Source organism: Panulirus ornatus, chromosome 57, assembly GCF_036320965.1.
Source record: "Panulirus ornatus isolate Po-2019 chromosome 57, ASM3632096v1, whole genome shotgun sequence".
Taxonomy (NCBI): domain Eukaryota; kingdom Metazoa; phylum Arthropoda; class Malacostraca; order Decapoda; family Palinuridae; genus Panulirus; species Panulirus ornatus.
Window position 1 is genome coordinate 30,313,267 of NC_092280.1, and position 20,825 is coordinate 30,334,091.

Sequence of the window (20,825 nt, forward strand, 5' to 3'; positions counted from 1 at the left end):
TGTATTACATCACATTTACTTTTCTTTTTCACATAAGGGCCCAAGTCGTGAGGAGTGGCTTCGTCGTGTAAAAAATGTGTGCGAGGAGCTGACGAAGGAACAAAGCTTGGAGGAGGCAGTTGAAAGCTATCGGTCCCTTAAACTACCAGAGCGCCTGACTGCTGAGGCTGTGCAGACAATCGTAAACTTCCTTCTCAACCAGGAAGGTCATTTGAGCTTTATTGGAAGTTTAAAAAAAGATAATATAAAGGAATTGTTATATTTTTGTAATTTTGTCAGGCACTCTGACCTATTGGAACTTTTTTAACATGAGCTATATTTATTTTTGTTTTCCTTTCATTTGTATTGGAGGTTGAATAAGACAAAGAAGAAACAAGAAGTAGGCTGTAGAAGTGATAGATAAAGGCAGAGAAAATTGTATATTCCCAGTAGTACCCATCTGGGTATCAGGAGGGTTAGTGATGGCTGCATAGTGAGCCAGTGCTTCATTGATTGTCAAGTTGCACTCTAATGACTTGGGTAGTTGTCTTTTCTGTTTGCCTCACCCACATGTGGACAACTGGCATTCTGTCCACAAACATGCATACAATCTCTCCTTGTTGTACATAATACCTGAAAACTCTTAACTCGCGCAGCTCATTCTTCATTACTCTAAATTTTCTTGTGGTGAGCACTATGCGATAGCCCTGCCTTTTGGCAAATTGGTTAGAATAATGTAGATAAGTAATAGGTAGGAACATTTAGGCAGGAACATCAGGTAGAAACATTTGGTAGAAATAGTAGATGTGAACAGCAGGCAGGAGCATTAGGTAGATGTAGTCAGTAGGAACTTAGGAAGGAGCCTGTGCAAACAGTGCGCTAGAGTTGGCCTCTGCCAGTGGCCAGTTAGAGGTGAGGCACTAAAGGGTAAGGAGCGACAGTGGAGTTCTCTAGCTGTAGAGACTCTTTTGCCATGGCCAGCCCCTTGAGGGCATTCCAGTTGAAAACAGGCATCAGAGCTATAGATGGATAGGTGATTGTATACGAGACATATTTTAGATTTAAGTAATACAGAGGAATTTTTTTGTGCGATAGTGAAGGGAGATGAATTTCACATGATGAACTACTGAAAAGTAGGAAGTGCTCATATTATCAAGGAAATTCATTTTTCTTATTAACCTACTGGCAAGTGTTGAGAATATGCATGAGTTGAACAGAGAGGCTGCCACAAGTATAGATATAGTTAGAGATGAGGTGATTGTGAGTAAAATTAAGAATGATGTCACCAGGATTTATTCTGAAGTATATAGGAAATACTTATAAATGTTTGCTCTTGAAGGCAGTTAATAGTAAAATTTTAAGAATGTTGATATTCCTTGACAGAGAGCAATCGAGAGCTGGGCAGTCAGCTGTTAGAAAGACTTCGTGTTGATGGTCTCGTAAATGTTGACCGTCTGTTTGATGGGGTGAAGCAGGTAGGTAGATTTTATATTATAATGTTTTAGAAGGTACATAAAGTTACTGTAATGCTTTAATTTATTTTGCCTATTTGAAAGGTTTTGAAAATGTCTTATGTTAATACAGGTAAGTGATGTAATTGATGATTTAGAGGGTAATGACATGAATAGAACATTACATTGGGGTGGGACAGTTTGGCTTCAGGAGAGGTAGAGGATATGTTGATTAAGTGTATGCATAGAGTGAACTGTATTTGCAAGGAGGAGCAAAGTTGCTTCAGAAGAGGTAGAGGATGTGTGGATCAGGTCTTTTCTGTGAAAAATTTTGTGTGGTACGTGGAAGGAAGAGGAAATAATTGTATGCAGCATATATGGATTTGGTCTGGTCAGAAGATTTTTATTAAAAACAATGCTACATTCACTGACCACGCTGCGTCTACCATGTGCAACTAGTCATGACGTCCACAGTGTAACTCCACACAGACTAGTATTAGAATGCAAAGGTTGTCAGGTGACCCAACCTACATTTAGGATGTATGACCAAGAAAGGTGGTGCCTTATTTTTTTATGGGTATTCACCATTTCCCACATTAGCAAGATAGGGTTAAGAACATGACAGAGGCAGGCTTAGAAGAAAAACTCCTCACCTGGCCCAGTTCCTTCCATGGTTTACCCAGGACGCTTCACATGCCCTAGTTCAATCCATTGACAGCACGTCGACCCCGGTATACCCTATTGTTCCGATTCACTCTATTCCTTATGCGCCTTTCACCCTCCAGTATGTTTAGGCCCCAATCCCTCAAAATCTTTTTCATTCCATCCTTCCACCTCCAATTTGTCTCCCGCTTCTCCTTCCCTTCACCTCTGCCACATATATCGTATTTGTCAGTCTTTCTTCACTCATTCTCTCTGTGTGTCCAAACCATTTTAACACACCCTCTTTTGCTCTCTCAACCACACTTTTTATAACCACACCTCTCTTACCCTTTTATTACTTACTCAATCAAACCACCTCACACCACATATTGTCCTCAAACATTTCATTTACAACACATCCACCCTCCTCTACAGAACCCTATCAATAGCCCATGCCATCCACAGATTCTTCAGTGATCCCAGAACTTTCGCTCCTTCCCCCACCCTTTCATTCCCTCTTCCATGGTTCCATCCGCTGCTAAATCCACTCCCAGAATCTTAAGCACTTCACTTCCTCCAGTTTTTCTCCATTCAAACTTACCTCTCAATTAACTTGTCCCTCAACCCTACTGAACCTAATAACCTTGCTCTTATTCACATTTACTCTCAACTATCTTCTTTCACACACTTTACCAAACTCAGTTACCAGCTTCTGCAGTTTCTCACCCGAATTAGCCACCAGCGCTGTATGTACAGTGAACAACAACTAACTTTTCCCAAGCCCCCTCATCCACAACAGACTGCATACTTGCCCCTCTCTCCAAAACTTGCATTCACCCCCCTAACCACCCCATCCATAAACATATTAAACAACCATGGAGAGATCCGCACCCCTGTCGCAAGCCGACCTTCATTGGGAACCAATCACTTTCTTCCTACTTGTGCACATGCCTTACATCCTTGGTAAAATCTTTTCACTGCATCATGCAGCTTTCCTCCTATACCATGTACTCATAAAAGCCTCCACAAAGCCCATCCACAAAGCATCTCTATCCACCCAATCATTTTCCTTCTCCAGATCTATAAATGCTACATACAGATCTATTTGTTTTTCTAAGTATTTCTTGCATACATTCTTTAAAGCAAACGCCTAATCCACACATCCTCTATCACTTCTGAAACCACACTGCTCCTCCCCAATCTGATGTTCTGTACATACCTTCGCCCTCACAATCAGTACCCTCCCATATAATTTCCCAGGAATGCTCAACAAACTTATGCTTCTGTAATTTGAACACTCACCTTATCCCCTTTACCTTTGTACATTGGCACTATGCATGCATTCTGCCACTCCTCAGGCACTTCAACATGGTCCATACATACATCAACCAATCAACAACAGAGTCACCCTTTTTTTTATAGATTCCATTGCAATGCCATCCAAACCCGCCACTAAGCTGGCTTTCATCTCCCGCAAAGCTTTCACTACCTCTTCTTTGTTCACCAAACCATTCTCCCTGACCCCTCTCACTTCGCACACCACCTCTACCAAAACACCCTATCTCTGCCACTTTATCATCAAACACATTCAACAAACCTTCAAAATATTCACTCCATCTCCTCACTTCATCACTACTTGTTATTACCTCTCCATTTGCCCCCTTCACTAGTGTTCCCATTTGTTCTCTTGCATTTTATTTATCTCCTTCCAAAACATCTTTTTATTCTCCCTAAAATTTAATGATACTCTCACCCCTACTCTCATTTGCCCCCTTTTTCACATTTTATACATTTCCCAGTCATCTGCCCTACTTCTCTGCAAAAACTTGTCCAAACACCTCTCTTTTCTTTCACCAACAATCTTACTTCTTCATCCCATCATTCACTACCCTTTCTAATTTGACCACCTCCCACCTTTCTCATACCATATGTATCTTTTGCGCAAACCATCACTGCTTCCCTAAATACATCTCATTCCTCCCCCACTCCCCTTATGTCATTTGCTCTCACCTTTTGCCATTCTGCACTCAGTCTCTCCTGGTATTTCCTCACACAAGTATCCTTTCCAAGCTCATTTACTCTCACCACTCTCTTCTCCCCAACATTCTCTCTTCTTTTCTGAAAACCTGTATAAATCTTCACCTTCATCTCCACAAGTTAGTGATCAGACATCCCTCAAGCTCCCCCTCTCAGCACACTAACATCCAAAAGTCTCTCGTACATGCCTGTCAATTGACATGGAATCCAATAACGCTCTCTGGCCATATCTCCAACTCACATACGTATACTAATGTTTATCTCTTTTTAAACCAGATATTTCCAATTGCCAGTCCTTTTTCAACACACAAATCCACAAGCTCTTCACCATTACCATTTACAGCACTGAACACCTCATGTTCACCAATTATACCCTAATCTGCCACATTACTAGCCTTTGCATTCAAATCACCCATCGCTATAACCCAGTCTCGTGCATCTAAGCTGCTAACGCACTCTCAGCTGCTTCCAAAACGCTTGTCTCTCGTGATCTTTCTTCTCATGACCAGATGCATAGCCACTAATAATCACCCATCTATCTCTGTCCACTTTCAGTTTTACCCATATCAATCTTAGAGTTTACTTTCTTACACTCTATCACATATTCCCACAGCTCCTGCTTCAGGAGTATTGCTACTCCTTCCTTTGCTCTCTTCCTCTCACTATCCCTGACTTTACTCCGAAAACATTCCCAAACCACTCTGCCCTGCCCCTTTACCCTTGAGCTTCGTTTCACAGAGAGTCAAAACATCCAGGTTCCTTTCCTCAAACGTACTACCTCTCTCCTTTTTTCTCATCTTGGTTACATCCACACACATTAAGACACCCCTATCTGAGCCTTTGAGGAGATGATCCCTCCTGCATGACTTTTTCTTCTGTTTCCCCGTTTAGAAAGTTAAATACAAGGAGGGGAGGGTTTCCAGCCCCCGATTCATGCCCCCTTTAGTCGCCTTCTATGACACGCAGGGAATGCATGGGAAGTATTCTTTCTCCCTTATCCCTAGGGATTTATTATAGTTAATCGCCATCTCTCACATCAGTAAGGTAGCGCAAAGAACCAAAGAATGGCCCAACCCACCCACATACACATATATATGCATAAACACCCATACATGCACATATACATAATAATGTCAATGTATATATACATATACGTACACAGACATAGGCATATATACACATGTATATATTCATACTTCCTGCTTTTATCCATTCCCGTCGCCACCCTGCCACACATGAAATAGCAGACAAAGAATGGCCCAACCCACCCACATACACATATATATGCATAAACACTCATACATGCACATATACATACATATACATGTCAATTTATATATACATATACATACACAGACATAGGCATATATACACATGTATATATTCATATTTCCTGCCTTTATCCATTCCCGTCGCCACCCTGCCACACATGAAATAGCAACACACACACCCATGGCATATGGGAGTGATGGCAGTTATGGAAGGTGAACCAGGTGCTATTTGCGGATATTTATTGTCAGGTGACAGACAACTGAGAAATTCCAGAAGCTGGTGTCAGAGTTTGGGAGAGTGTGAGACCAGAGAAAGTTTAGAGTAACAGATGAGAACAAGCCAGGATGGTATAGTGCAAGTTTGAATTGTTAAGACCTGGTTAAAGCATGATACTTTAGGTGCTTGGGAATGGACATGGTAGTATATGGAACCAAGGGAAGGGGTGAAGTGAGTTTTTGGGTAGATAGGGTTGAGGGCTTGGATGAATTGAGGATCGTATTTAGAAGAGGTCAATGTCTGTCAGGTCAAAGATGAGTGTGTTTGAAGGTATAGTGGTCCAGACAGTGTTGTATGGATCTGGGTCTTGGTTCCTGAATGCTGAAGAACAGAAGGGAGATGTCTTAAGAAAAGAAGTAAGGAAGTACTTTTATATAAGTATGACAGAAAGGTTGAGATGGGGCCTCACAGCTTATATGGCACATATAGGTAATAACAGTAAAAGTTTGAAATGAAACGGTTCAAAGGTATGAAGTAAAAGGGTATCAAAAGTAAGATATTTGCTCTGCTTAAATTTTGGTGATTACATGCTTAAATTGTGATTTGTTTGATATTTTCTAGTGCATTTGATGATTTTTTGTGCATTTGTATAAGATAGCTTGTTTGTCTCGTTGAATTCTTGAATATATTTTATGCAACAATAATGACCATTTGCCGCACTCTTTTCTAATAGGTTCTTGGTAAGCTAGATGACCTAGTTACTGACATCCCTCGGGTTAAGTCCCACATGGCTGGGATCCTCGGTTATTTGGTAGGATCAGGAACTCTGGCCCTGGCTGACGTTGCTGAACCTTTAGAGGGGGGGCAGCACTTCCCACTTTTCCTGCTCACTCTCCAGACCTTGCACAAACTTCAGGGAAAATCAGCTCTTACTCAAACATTCAATGAAAGCAAGGTAAGTTTTGATTGCAGAAACAAGTACTAGGGAAAGGGTAATGCATTAGGACTAATATGAAAATGTACCATGAAAAGTGTTGTAAAATGTACTGTTAGTGCATTGGTTCTCAGATTATTGAAAGATATTTTTAACAAAGATAAGACATGTTTCAGAGGAGCAGAAATGTGTAGATACAGATGAAGAAAAAGCCTGATTTACTTGCATCCATTCTCTACCTGTCTTGTGTAATGCACCAAAGCCACAGACCCCTGCTACAACCAGGCACCATAGACCTTTCTTTGGCTTTTCAGGCAGCTTCATAATCCCTAGTTCAGTCCATTAAAAGCACATCACCCCATGTATATCACATCCCTCCAATTGTATATTGTCCCATGCATCCCTTTCACCCTCTTTCTCTGTGGGGCCTGGATGTAGATAGGGAGCTGTGGTTTTGGTGCATTACACGTGACAGCTAGAGACTGTGTGAACAAATGTGGCCTTTTTTGTCTTTTCCTAGCACAACCTTGCAGGGGGAGGGGGGATGCTATTTTCATGTGTGGCAGGGTGGCGATGGGAATGGATGAAGGCAGCAAGTATGAATATGTACATGTGTATATATTCCTATGAATCCACGAGGAAAATGAAACTCAATAAGTTCCCATTGTGTATATATATGTATGTGTCGGTGCATTGCACATGACAGCTGGAGACGGTGTGGGTGAATGTGGCTTTTTGTCGTCCTAGCACTACCTCGTGCTCACGCAAGGGGAGGGGGGGTTGCTGTTTCATGTGTGGTGGGGTGGTGACGGGAATGGATGGAGGCAGCAAATATGAATATGTACTTGTGTATGTATATGCCTGTGTTTGTGTATGTATGTATACGTTGAAGTGTATTGGTATGTATATGTGCGTGTGTGGGCATTTATGTACATACATGTGTATGTGGGTGGGTTGGGCCATTCTTATGTCTGTTTCCTTGCACTGCCTTGCTGACGTGGGAGACAGTGACTAAGTATGATAAATATAAATAAATGTCTATGTATGTATATGTATGTATACGTTGAAATGTATAGGTATGTATATGTGGGTGTTTTATGTATATACATGTGTATGTGGGTGGATTGGGCCATTCTTTTGTCTGTTTCCTTGTGCTGTCTTGCTGACATGGGAGACGGCAATTAAGTATGATAGATAAAATACTTTAATATTATTAAAAAAATGCTGTTTCCCCACATCGTAAACGCCCATATATGCATATATACATACATTACATATCAACATATACACAGACATTACATACATACACATGTACATATTCATGCTTGCCTTCATCCATTCCTGTCGCCTCCCTGCCCAACACGAAAACAGCATTGCTATCCCCTGCTTCAGCGAGGTAGTGAGGAATACAGACGAAAGGGTCATATTTTTTCATAGTTTCTAACTGTTATGTAATGCACCAAAACCACAGCTCCCTATCCACATCCAGGCCCCACAGACCTTTCCATGGTTTACCTCAGAGCTTCACGTGCCCTGGTTCAGTCCATTGACAGCATGTTGACCCCAGTACACCACATTGTTCCAATTCACTCTATTCCTTGCACGCCTTTCACCCTCCTGTATGTTCAGGCTTGGATCACTCGAATATCTTTTTCGCTCCATTCCTCCACCTCCAATTATGTCTCCCACTTCTTGTTCGCTCCACCTCTGACACATATATCCTGTTTGTCAATCTTTCCTCTCTTTTTCTCTCCATGTATCCAAACCATTTCAACACACCCATGTACTCCCTGCTTGTCATAAGAGGCAGCTAAAAGGGGAGGGAGAGGCAGGGCTGGAAATCCTCCTCTCTAGATTTACTTTTCCAAAAGAAGGAGCAGAGAAGGGGGCCAATTGAAGATTTTCCCTCTTAGGCTCAGTCCTCTGTTCTTAATGCTACATTGCTAATGCAGGAAATAGCGAATATAATGAAAAGAGAACATAAACATTTTATACATAATTGCGTGTCGTAGAAAGCGACTAGAGGGGACAGGAGCGGGGGGCCAGAAATCCTCCCCTCCTTGTATTTTTTAACTTTCTAAAATGGGAAACAGAAGGAGTCACGCGGGGAGTGCTCATCCTCCTCGAAGGCTCAGATTGGGGTGCCTAAATGTGTGTGGATGTAACCAAGATGTGAAAAAAGGAGAGATAGGTAGTATGTTTGAGGAAAGGAACCTGGATGTTTTGGCTCTGAGTGAAACGAAGCTCAATGGTGAAGGGGAAGAGTGGTTTGGGAATGTCTTGGGAGTAAAGTCAGGGGTTAGTGAGAGGACAAGAGCAAGGGAAGGAGTAGCAGTACTCCTGAAACAGGAGTTGTGGGAGTATGTGATAGAATGTAAGAAAGTAAATTCTCGATTAATATGGGTAAAACTGAAAGTTGATGGAGAGAGATGGGTGATTATTGGTGCATATGCACCTGGGCATGAGAAGAAAGATCATGAGAGGCAAGTGTTTTGGGAGCAGCTGAATGAGTGTGTTAGTGGTTTTGATGCTCGAGACCGGGTTATAGTGATGGGTGATTTGAATGCAAAGGTGAGTAATGTGGCAGTTGAGGGAATAATTGGTATACATGGGGTGTTCAGTGTTGTAAATGGAAATGGTGAAGAGCTTGTAGATTTATGTGCTGAAAAAGGACTGATGATTGGGAATACCTGGTTTAAAAAGCGAGATATACATAAGTATACTTATGTAAGTAGGAGAGATGGCCAGAGAGCGTTATTGGATTACATGTTAATTGACAGGCGCGCGAAAGAGAGACTTTTGGATGTTAATGTTCTGAGAGGTGCAACTGGAGGGATGTCTGATCATTATCTTGTGGAGGCTAAGGTGAAGATTTGTATGGGTTTTCAGAAAAAAAGAGTGAATGTTGGGGTGAAGAGGGTGGTGAGAGTAAGTGTGCTTGGGAAGGAGACTTGTGTGAGGAAGTACCAGGAGAGACTGAGTACAGAATGGAAAAAGGTGAGAACAATGGAAGTAAGGGGAGTGGGGGAGGAATGGGATGTATTTAGGGAATCAGTGATGGATTGCGCAAAAGATGCTTGTGGCATGAGAAGAGTGGGAGGTGGGTTGATTAGAAAGGGTAGTGAGTGGTGGGATGAAGAAGTAAGAGTATTAGTGAAAGAGAAGAGAGAGGCATTTGGACGATTTTTGCAGGGAAAAAATGCAATTGAGTGGGAGACGTATAAAAGAAAGAGACAGGAGGTCAAGAGAAAGGTGCAAGAGGTGAAAAAAAGGGCAAATGAGAGTTGGGGTGAGAGAGTATCATTAAATTTTAAGGAGAATAAAAAGATGTTCTGGAAGGAGGTAAATAAAGTGCGTAAGACAAGGGAGCAAATGGGAACTTCAGTGAAGGGCGCAAATGGGGAGGTGATAACAAGTAGTGGTGATGTGAGAAGGAGATGGAGTGAGTATTTTGAAGGTTTGTTGAATGTGTTTGATGATAGAGTGGCAGATATAGGGTGTTTTGGTCGAGGTGGTGTGCAAAGTGAGAGGGTTAGGGAAAATGATTTGGTAAACAGAGAAGAGGTAGTAAAAGCTTTGCGGAAGATGAAAGCCGGCAAGGTAGCAGGTTTGGATGGTATTGCAGTGGAATTTATTAAAAAAGGGGGTGACTGTATTGTTGACTGGTTGGTAAGGTTATTTAATGTATGTATGACTCACGGTGAGGTGCCTGAGGATTGGCGGAATGCGTGCATAGTGCCATTGTACAAAGGCAAAGGGGATAAGAGTGAGTGCTCAAATTACAGAGGTATAAGTTTGTTGAGTATTCCTGGCAAATTATATGGGAGGGTATTGATTGAGAGGGTGAAGGCATGTACAGAGCATCAGATTGGGGAAGAGCAGTGTGGTTTCAGAAGTGGTAGAGGATGTGTGGATCAGGTGTTTGCTTTGAAGAATGTATGTGAGAGATACTTAGAAAAGCAAATGGATTTGTATGTAGCATTTATGGATCTGGAGAAGGCATATGATAGAGTTGATAGAGATGCTCTGTGGAAGGTATTAAGAATATATGGTGTGGGAGGCAAGTTGTTAGAAGCAGTGAAAAGTTTTTATCGAGGATGTAAGGCATGTGTACGTGTAGGAAGAGAGGAAAGTGATTGGTTCTCAGTGAATGTAGGTTTGCGGCAGGGGTGTGTGATGTCTCCATGGTTGTTTAATTTGTTTATGGATGGGGTTGTTAGGGAGGTGAATGCAAGAGTTTTGGAAAGAGGGGCAAGTATGAAGTCTGTTGGGGATGAGAGAGAGCTTGGGAAGTGAGTCAGTTGTTGTTCGCTGATAGAGCGCTGGTGGCTGATTCATGTGAGAAACTGCAGAAGCTGGTGACTGAGTTTGGTAAAGTGTGTGAAAGAAGAAAGTTAAGAGTAAATGTGAATAAGAGCAAGGTTATTAGGTACAGTAGGGTTGAGGGTCAAGTCAATTGGGAGGTGAGTTTGAATGGAGAAAAACTGGAGGAAGTGAAGTGTTTTAGATATCTGGGAGTGGATCTGGCAGCGGATGGAACCATGGAAGCGGAAGTGGATCATAGGGTGGGGGAGGGGGCAAAAATTCTGGGAGCCTTGAAGAATGTGTGGAAGTCGAGAACATTATCTCGGAAAGCAAAAATGGGTATGTTTGAAGGAATAGTGGTTCCAACAATGTTGTATGGTTGCGAGGCGTGGGCTATGGATAGAGTTGTGCGCAGGAGGATGGATGTGCTGGAAATGAGATGTTTGAGGACAATGTGTGGTGTGAGGTGGTTTGATCGAGTAAGTAACGTAAGGGTAAGAGAGATGTGTGGAAATAAAAAGAGCGTGGTTGAGAGAGCAGAAGAGGGTGTTTTGAAATGGTTTGGGCACATGGAGAGAATGAGTGAGGAAAGATTGACCAAGAGGATATATGTGTCGGAGGTGGAGGGAACGAGGAGAAGAGGGAGACCAAATTGGAGGTGGAAAGATGGAGTGAAAAAGATTTTGTGTGATCGGGGCCTGAACATGCAGGAGGGTGAAAGGAGGGCAAGGAATAGAGTGAATTGGAGTGATGTGGTATACCGGGGTTGATGTGCTGTCAGTGGATTGAATCGGGGCATGTGAAGCGTCTGGGGTAAACCATGGAAAGCTGTGTAGGTATGTATATTTGCGTGTGTGGACGTATGTATATACATGTGTATGGGGGTGGGTTGGGCCATTTCTTTCGTCTGTTTCCTTGCGCTACCTTGCAAACGCGGGAGACCGACAAAAAAAAAAAAAGAAAAAACATAATTGCTATTTCCTGCATCAGCGAGGTAGTGCCAGGAAACAGACGAAGAATGGCCCATCATCTCATATACACATACATATACATAAAAGCCCATATATGCACATATATCAACACACACACACACACACACGCACTCAGACATATTTATACTTGCTTGCCTTCATTTATTCCTGGCATTACCCTGCCCCAAAGAAAACAGCATCGCTACTCCCTGCTTTATTTATTATACATAATCACTGTTTCCAGTGTGAGTGAAGTAGCATCAGGAAACAGACGAAGAATGACCTATCCACTCTTATACACATATATACATAAATGCCCCTGTACATATACAAGTCGATATGTTTGTCAGAAGTGGATGGAACAAGGAGATTTGGGAGTGGTGGTCAGCAGGCATTTCTGGATTACATTTTTATTGATAGGTGTGTAAAAGAGGGACTTTTGGATGTGCATGTTCCAAGAGGGGCAGCTGGTGGGATGTCTGATCATTTTCTTGTAGAGGCAATGGTGAAGATTTGCAGAGGTTTTTGGAAGCAAGGAGGCAGTATTGGATGGAAAAGAGTTCTGAGGGTAAGTGAGCTTTGAAAAGAGACTTGTGTGAAGAAATGCCTGGAGGTATGTAGAATAGAATGGAAAGAGGTGAGAGTAAAAAGAGCAAGGGGTTTGGGTAAGGAGTGGGAGGTATTTAGGGAAACAGTGCTGGCATGTGCAAGAATGCATGTGGCATATGAAGGGTAGGAAGCAGGCAGATTATTAAGGGTAGTGAATGGTGGGATGAAGAAGTAAAGTTGCTTGTGAAAAAGAGAGGCATTTAGGTAATATTTACAGGGAAGGAGTGCAAATGATTGAAGGAAGTATAAGGGAAAGTGGAAGGAGGTCAAGAGAAAAGTACAGGGGTTGAAATCAGGGCAAATGAGAGTCCGAGTAAGTGATTATTATGAAACTAGGGAGAAAAAGTAATTTTGGATGGCAGTTGATAATGTGCAAAAATGAGAACAAATCGGGGCATTGGTGAAGGGGCAAAAAGGGAAGTGGTATCAGGAGTAATGAAGTGAGTATTTTGAAGGGATGTTTGATATTAAGATGGCTGATGTAGGGTGTGTAGTCTGGGGTAGTATGAGAAGTGAGAGATTGTTGGAGAGTGGTTTGATGAAGTGGGAAGGAGTGGTGAAAGGCTTATGTACGACATAATGTGGCACGGCAACTGAGGTGGATGGTATTGCAGTTGAATTTATTAAGGAAGAAAGTAATTGTGTTTTTTGGTTGGTTGATGAGGATTTTCAGGGTAAACATTGATCATGGTGAGTTGCCTCAGGATTGGAGGAATGCATAGATAGTGCTGTTTGTAAAGGCAAGGGGGATATTGGTGAGTGTTCAAGCTACAAAGGTATATGTTTTTTGAATATCTAAAAATTTGTATAGGAGGGTATTGATCGAGAGGCTTTGATTAGGCCTTAAAGGTGCTCGTGCTGTTGCAGTTAATATTAAAAAAAAATCTTTGATACCGTCAGACCTTCACTTGGATTCACTCTCTTTCCTTCCTACGCGCACACATGCTTTACTTTCCAGGTAGAATCCCTCACTGGATATAGTAACTTTCCATTAACCCCATATATCCATAGCTCCTTCCAGAAGGCTTCTCTGTTATTTCTGTTTGTAGGAAATATATCTTTTGTTGATGATAAGAATACCAGGTTACTTGAAAAATGTGCACATATGTTGAAGTTCAGTTTTCAACAGGTGAACCTCCTCAACTTGCTGCCTGAATCAGATCGTACAAAGGAAAAATTGGCGGACCTTCTTGAAGACCGTGATCTTTCCTTCCTCCTACCACTTTTAAGAATCCAGTCTGATTTATGGCGAGCCCTCATTGCTGACCCGACGCCACACACATTTTACAAATATATCAAGGACACACTGGATGTGGAACATCATACTGACCCAGGATTTATAAATGCTTTAATGACAGTCTTGGTCAAGTACATAACACAGGTAAGAAGCAGATTACTACTTAACTTATTTTTTGTATCTACAAAGTGCTATCTCCCTGGAGCTTGCTCTTTCTCAACCCTCTTAATCTCTATCATTATGAAATGCTGAACACTCCTCAGAGCTACATAATCCTTCTAATTATCTTTACCATTTCAGATTTACCTTCTGGCCTCTTTTGTTTTGACGATCACTTACACTCATTGTATTACATCTTGGATTCATTTTTCCACCCACCAGAATATCTTTGAAATTTATTTTCTACTGAGTTTTATACTTTATTCTTATTTCTAACTTTGCCCAACAAAAGAAGAGCCAGTTTTTCATACTAGTATGTCAGTGTGACTTGCTAAATTCCATTACTCCAGCAAAATTTTGTGTTACCTTGTAAAGTCTTACTCAGTTTAGTTATCCACTCCATCCCTCAAAATCTGCCACCCTCTCCCAGTTTAAGATATATATATTATATATATTATTATCTCGGAAAGCAAAAATGGGTATGTTTGAAGGAATAGTGGTTCCAACAATGTTGTATGGTTGCGAGGCGTGGGCTATGGATAGAGTTGTGCGCAGGAGGATGGATGTGCTGGAAATGAGATGTTTGAGGACAATGTGTGGTGTGAGGTGGTTTGATCGAGTGAGTAACGTAAGGGTAAGAGAGATGTGTGGAAATAAAAAGAGCGTGGTTGAGAGAGCAGAAGAGGGTGTTTTGAAGTGGTTTGGGCACATGGAGAGGATGAGTGAGGAAAGATTGACCAAGAGGATATATGTGTCGGAGGTGGAGGGAACGAGAAGTGTGAGACCAAATTGGAGGTGGAAAGATGGAGTGAGAAAGATTTTGTGTGATCGGGGCCTGAACATGCAGGAGGGTGAAAGGAGGGCAAGGAATAGAGTGAATTGGATCGATGTGGTATACCAGGGTTGACGTGCTGTCAGTGGATTGAATCAGGGCATGTGAAGCGTCTGGGGTAAACCATGGAAAGTTGTGTGGGGCCTGGATGTGCAAAGGGAGCTGTGGTTTCAGGCATTATTACATGACAGCTAGAGACTGAGTGTGAACGAATGGGGCCTTTGTTGTCTTTTCCTAGTGCTACCTCGCACACATGAGGGGAGAGGGGGATGGTATTCCATGTGTGGTGAGGTGGCGATGGGAATGAATAAAGACAGACTGTGTGAATTGTGTGCATGGGTATATATGTATGTGTCTCTATGTGTATATATATGTGTACATTGTAATGTATAGGTATGTATATTTCTCAAAAAATTGTCCCTGGGGATAGGGGAGAAAGAATACTTCCCACGTATTCCCTGCGTGTCGTAGAAGGCGACTAAAAGGGAAGGGAGCGGGGGGCTGGAAATCCTCCCCTCTCGTTTTTTTTTAATTTTCCAAAAGAAGGAACAGAGAATTGGGCCAGGTGAGGGTATTCCCTCAAAGGCCCAGTCCTCTCTTAACGCTACCTCGCTAATGCGGGAAATGGCGAATAGTTTGAAAGAAAGAAAGAAAAAAAAGAATAATACTTAGGTACTTAGTCTTGAATTATCATCACGTGCATGAAACATTTGTAATGATATGCTATTTTCTATCTCTTTCTTCAGGAAACCACTTTAGCTTCTGGATCTGACCCAACTGTCATCCCAGAGAAGCTTGTTACTGAACAAGAACAGGAACTTTTAGCCAAGTTTAAGCCTGTATTACAGGCTTTTCTACATGTCGATTTACAGCTTCAGGTCATTGCTGTTTATGCACTGCAGGTCTTCACATACACTCACAACTTCCCCAAAGGTATGTATTTGAAACGGCTAGGGAATTTTTGGATAGTAAGTTTCCCCCAGGGAATTTGATATGCCAACCCTTTTCTAGCTTGCATGACTGTAAGTCGGTGTTGATATATTTTGTGTGTCTGTGTATTTGTATTATCATCAGTGTGTCTGTGTATTTGTATTATCATCAGTACTTCATTCCCAGTTAAATGGGATGGAATAGGTACATAAAGTCTTGGAATATTGCTTGCATGCATCCTCTACCCATGCATAATGTGTTTAAGTAAAAATGTACTTCCATACTTGTAAAAGTGCTTTCCAGTTCACATTACACACTAATTCTCAGGTGTGACATGTCTCCAGTTGTACCACTTCTGTATGTAAGATGCTATTATTTACATTTGAGACCTAGTCATTGCTTTACATTGTCTTTTTCACTGCACCATTCTCTCTCTCAACAGGTAAAAACACAAAATATAAAAGTCGTCATGTAAAAGATACTTAAAAAATGAGTATTATTTGAGTGGTATTACGCCTTGACAAGTAAACATCAATTGCATTGTAATTAGGTTGATATAGCATGCAATTAGGCCTGGAAACAGGCATAATTTTCATGCATAGATATGGGACATACATGCTCCAAAATAGGTCCTCCTCAGTCTATGCAACACGTTACACAATAGAAAAAGTGAATAGTTTGTTTGGCATTTTTGTAAAAGTATAATGCAAACATATTGTGAAAGGAAAAAACTATTAGGGATGTACAAGGAGGCAATTATGTTGTGTACGGCTCAAGAATGGGTGGGGGTATGTTTATAGTTTATTAGGCCATTACAGGAGGGATATAAACAGCCAATTACTCAGACATTTCTTCTTTGTGGTTTGTAATGTTATGTTTGCTTTTGAGAAAGTGGGTGAAGATACTGGAGGGTGAGACATGCATTTGATAGAATGAATTTCATCAATTAGGTATAGAGAGGGTGATATGCTGTCAGTGGGCTGAACCAGGACATGTGGAGCAGTCAAGGTGTATTATGGGTTAATTTGTGGGGCTTGGTTGCATGTGGTATTCTCTAGTCTCAGTATTTTAGACACAACAGCTAAAGAGTGGATGTTTTTGAATGAGGTCAATGCTTGTTCCTAGTGCTACTTCATCGAGAATATACACACACACATGCAAAAGGCAGCACAAGAAACAGATGAAGAAATGACTTCGTTTTCTCACATCTGTGCTTTGTCATGTATATTGCACCGAACCCATAGCCCATGAAACAGACTCAAAAGTTGGTCAGGTACATTCTTAAAATTCAACTGAACAAATATAGAATAATGAGTATGGGTCAGAATGAAAAAAGCCCTCCTTATGGTTATTATTTAGCGGAAATTAGGTTTGAGGACTTGAGAGTTGACATTTTCCCTAAACTGTCCTTAAAGTCCCACATTAGGGGAATAGTAAAGAAGACAAACTGTTTGCTCTTCTGGCAAATATTAGAATGACCTTCTGGTGTAAGGATAAGGAAATCCTCTATAAGCAGTTCATATCTTACAAAGGGCAAAACTAAAATATTTTTCTAAAGTTTAGTCTCATCAAAAGAAGCTCAAAGAGCAAATAGAAAAGGTGAAGAGACAAGCAACAAAGATGGCACCAGAGTTAAGGTAGCCCAGTTACAGGAAAGGCTAGAAACCTTAAAGTTGCCTTCATTGGAAAAGAGAAGGGTGAGGGATAACCTGATCACTACCTATGAAATTTTAAACTAGATTCTTGATGTAGACTGTTAAAGTTCTTCAAAAGATGTAAGGTTAGGACAGCCAGAGGACGTAGTAATAAGTAAAGCAAGGAACTTGTTAGAATAGATGTAAAGAAGTACTTTTATATTTTTGAAGAGTAATAGATGAATGGAATAAAGTACCAGGGTTAATGCAGACAGTATACATAAATTCAGAGTTGTATGATTGTATAGATTGTTCAAGAGATGGACCTCACAAGTGTAAAATTAGGTGAGTGGAATAAAATGACTGAGTGCACAGTGATTGCAGACAGCATACTGAAATGTAAGTTTTGTAGAGAATGTTGAAGAGATAGGGTCCCATGAGTGTAAAATTCATCCTTCTCGTATAGTACAGATAGGTACTTAAATGATCTACACATACAGAATTTTAAGAAATTTTGTGTTTGATCCTTGGAAAATGCAAATAATTACACAATACTCAGTGTGCATACAGTAGTGCCCAGTGCAGAATTTCAGAATGCATTTCTCATTTTAACAACTTTCTCGCATACCAAACCCCCCAAAACACACACACCTGTTTTCAACAGAAATGACATTGTGTACAACCAAGTATCCTTAAAAATTTTGTTCTAATTGTTCTCTGTCTCTTATGATCAGGTATGTTGCTGCGGTGGTTTATGAATCTCTACGATTTGGAGATTGTTGAAGAGGATGCCTTCCTGACCTGGAAGGAGGATTTAAGCCAGGACTACCCTGGCAAGGGAAAGGCACTCTTCCAGGTAATGCCCACTCACCGACAAGGTTGAATGGATTGATTCTTTTTAGGCCTTGCTTATTTAATGAATTACATAGCTTTTTTATTTTAGTAATGAATACAATTTTAGTTTTATGCATTTTCAAGCGAAATCATATTCATGAAGAAAGTTTTGTTGGGCTTGGATGTAGAAATGGTGCTGTGGTTTTGGTGCATTACACATGACAGCTAGAGAATGAGTGTAAACGAATGCTGCCTTTGATGTCTTTTCCTAGTGCTACCTTAATCGCCATCTCCTGCGTTAGTGAGGTAGGACAAGGAAACAGGCAAAAGAATGGCCCAACCCACTCACATACACATGCATATACATAAATGTCCACACATGCACATATACATACCTATACATTTCAACGTTTACATACTTGTATATACACAGGCATATACATATATACACATGTACATATTCATACTTGCTGCCTTCATCCATTCCCGTCGCTATCCCACCATACATGAAACGGCACCCCCCTCCCCCACTTGCTCTCGAGGTAGTGCTAGGAAAAGACAAAGGCCACATTCGTTCTCCCTCAGTCTCTAACTGTGTGTAATGCACCAAAACCACAGCTCCCCCTCCACATCCAGGCCCCACAAAACTTTCCATGGTTTACCCCAGACGCTTCACATACCCTGGTTCAATCCATTGACAGCACGTCAACCCTGGTATACCACATCGTTCCAATTCACTCTATTCCTTGCACACCTTTCACCCTCCTGTATGTTCAGGCCCTGATTGCTCAAAATCTTTTTCACTCCATCCTTCCACCTCCAATTTGATCTCCCACTTCTGATTCCCTCTGCTTCTGACACATATATCCTCTTTGTCAATCTTTCCTCACTCATTCTCTTCATGTGACCAAACCATTTCAATACACCCTCTTCTGCTCTCTCAACCACACTCTTTTTATTACCACACATCTCTCTTACCCTTTCATTACTTACTTGATCAAACCCTCACACCACATATTGTCCTGAAACATCTCATTTCCAATGCATTCACCCTCCTCTGCACAACCCTATCTATTGCCCACACCTCACAACCATATAGCACTGTTGGAACCCCCATTCCTTCAAACATACCCATTTTTGCTTTCCAAAATATCGATCTCGACTTCCACACCCACACATTCTTCAATGCTCCCAGAACTTTCGCCCCCTCCCCCACCCTATGATTCACTTCCGCTTTGATGGTTCCATCCGATGCCAAATCCACTCCCAGATATCTAAAACACTTTACTTCCTCCAGTTTTTCTCCATTCAAACTAACCTCCCAATTGACATGTCCCTCAACCCTACTGTACCTAATAACCTTGCTCTTATTCACATTTACTGTCAGCTTTCTTCTTTCACACACTTTACCAAACTCGGTCACCAACTTCTGCAATTTCTCATCCAAATCAGCCACCAGTGCTGTATCATCAGCAAACAACAACTGACTCACTTCCCAAGCTCTCTCATCCACAACAGACTGCATACTTGCCACTCTTGCCAAGACTCTAGCATTCACCTCCCTATATATATATGCATATATTTCTTTCTTTCCAGCCCCCCGCTCCCTCCTCTTTTAGTCGCCTTCTACGACACGCAGGGAATACGTGGGAAGTATTCTTTCTCCCCTATCCCCAGGGATAATATATATATATATATATATATTATATATATATATATATATATATTTTTTTTTTTTTTTTTTTTTTTGCTGTCTCCCGCGTTTGCGAGGTAGCGCAAGGAAACAGACGAAAGAAATTGCCCAACCCACCCCCATACACATGCCTTGATTCAATCCACTGACAGCACGTCAACCCCGGTATACCACATCGCTCCAATTCACTCTATTCTTTGCTCTCCTTTCACCCTCCTGCATGTTCAGGCCCCGATCACACAAAATCTTTTTCACTCCATCTTTCCACCTCCAATTTGGTCTCCCTCTTCTCCTCGTTCCCTCCACCTCCGACACATATATCCTCTTGGTCAATCTTTCCTCACTCATTCTCTCCATGTGACCAAACCATTTCAAAACACCCTCTTCTGCTCTCAACCACGCTCTTTTTATTTCCACACATCTCTCTTACCCTTACGTTACTTACTCGATCAAACCACCTCACACCACACATTGTCCTCAAACATCTCATTTCCAGCACATCCATCCTCCTGCGCACAACTCTATCCATAGTCCACGCCTCGCAACCATACAACATTGTTGGAACCACTATTCCTTCAAACATACCCATTTTTGCTTTCCGAGATAATGTTCTCGACTTCCACACATTCTTCAAGGCTCCCAGAATTTTCACCCCCTCCCCCACCCTATGATCCACTTCCGCTTCCATGGTTCCATCCGCTGCCAGATCCACTCCCAGATATCTAAAACACTTCACTTCCTCCAGTTTTTCTCCATTCAAACTCACCTCCCAATTGAATTGACCCTCAACCCTACTGTACCTAATAACCTTGCTCTTATTCACATTTACTCTTAACTTTCTTCTTTCACACACTTTACCAAACTCAGTTACCAGCTTCTGCAGTTTCTCACATGAATCAGCCACCAGCGCTGTATCATCAGCGAACAACAACTGACTCACTTCCCAAGCTCTCTCATCCCCAACAGACTTCATACTTGCCCCTCTTTCCAAAACTCTTGCATTCACCTCCCTAACAACCCCATCCATAAACAAATTAAACAACCATGGAGACATCACACACCCCTGCCGCAAACCTACATTCACTGAGAA

The 20,825-nt window shown here is 41.5% G+C and overlaps 1 protein-coding gene across 4 annotated transcripts in view; it reads left to right on the plus strand.

The window, feature by feature from the left end:
* Window positions 1–20,825, plus strand: part of NAT1 (N-acetyltransferase 1) — a 65,414-nt gene that overhangs the window by 35,088 nt on the left and 9,501 nt on the right. For all 4 annotated transcript variants that reach the window (XM_071694985.1, XM_071694988.1, XM_071694989.1 and 1 more), the window contains 6 exons: window positions 38–206; window positions 1,363–1,454; window positions 6,331–6,552; window positions 13,546–13,797; window positions 15,391–15,577; window positions 17,943–18,064. In XM_071694985.1, the coding sequence (XP_071551086.1) occupies window positions 38–206; window positions 1,363–1,454; window positions 6,331–6,552; window positions 13,546–13,797; window positions 15,391–15,577; window positions 17,943–18,064 (1,044 nt within the window). The remainder of the gene's footprint in view (window positions 1–37; window positions 207–1,362; window positions 1,455–6,330; window positions 6,553–13,545; window positions 13,798–15,390; window positions 15,578–17,942; window positions 18,065–20,825) is intronic.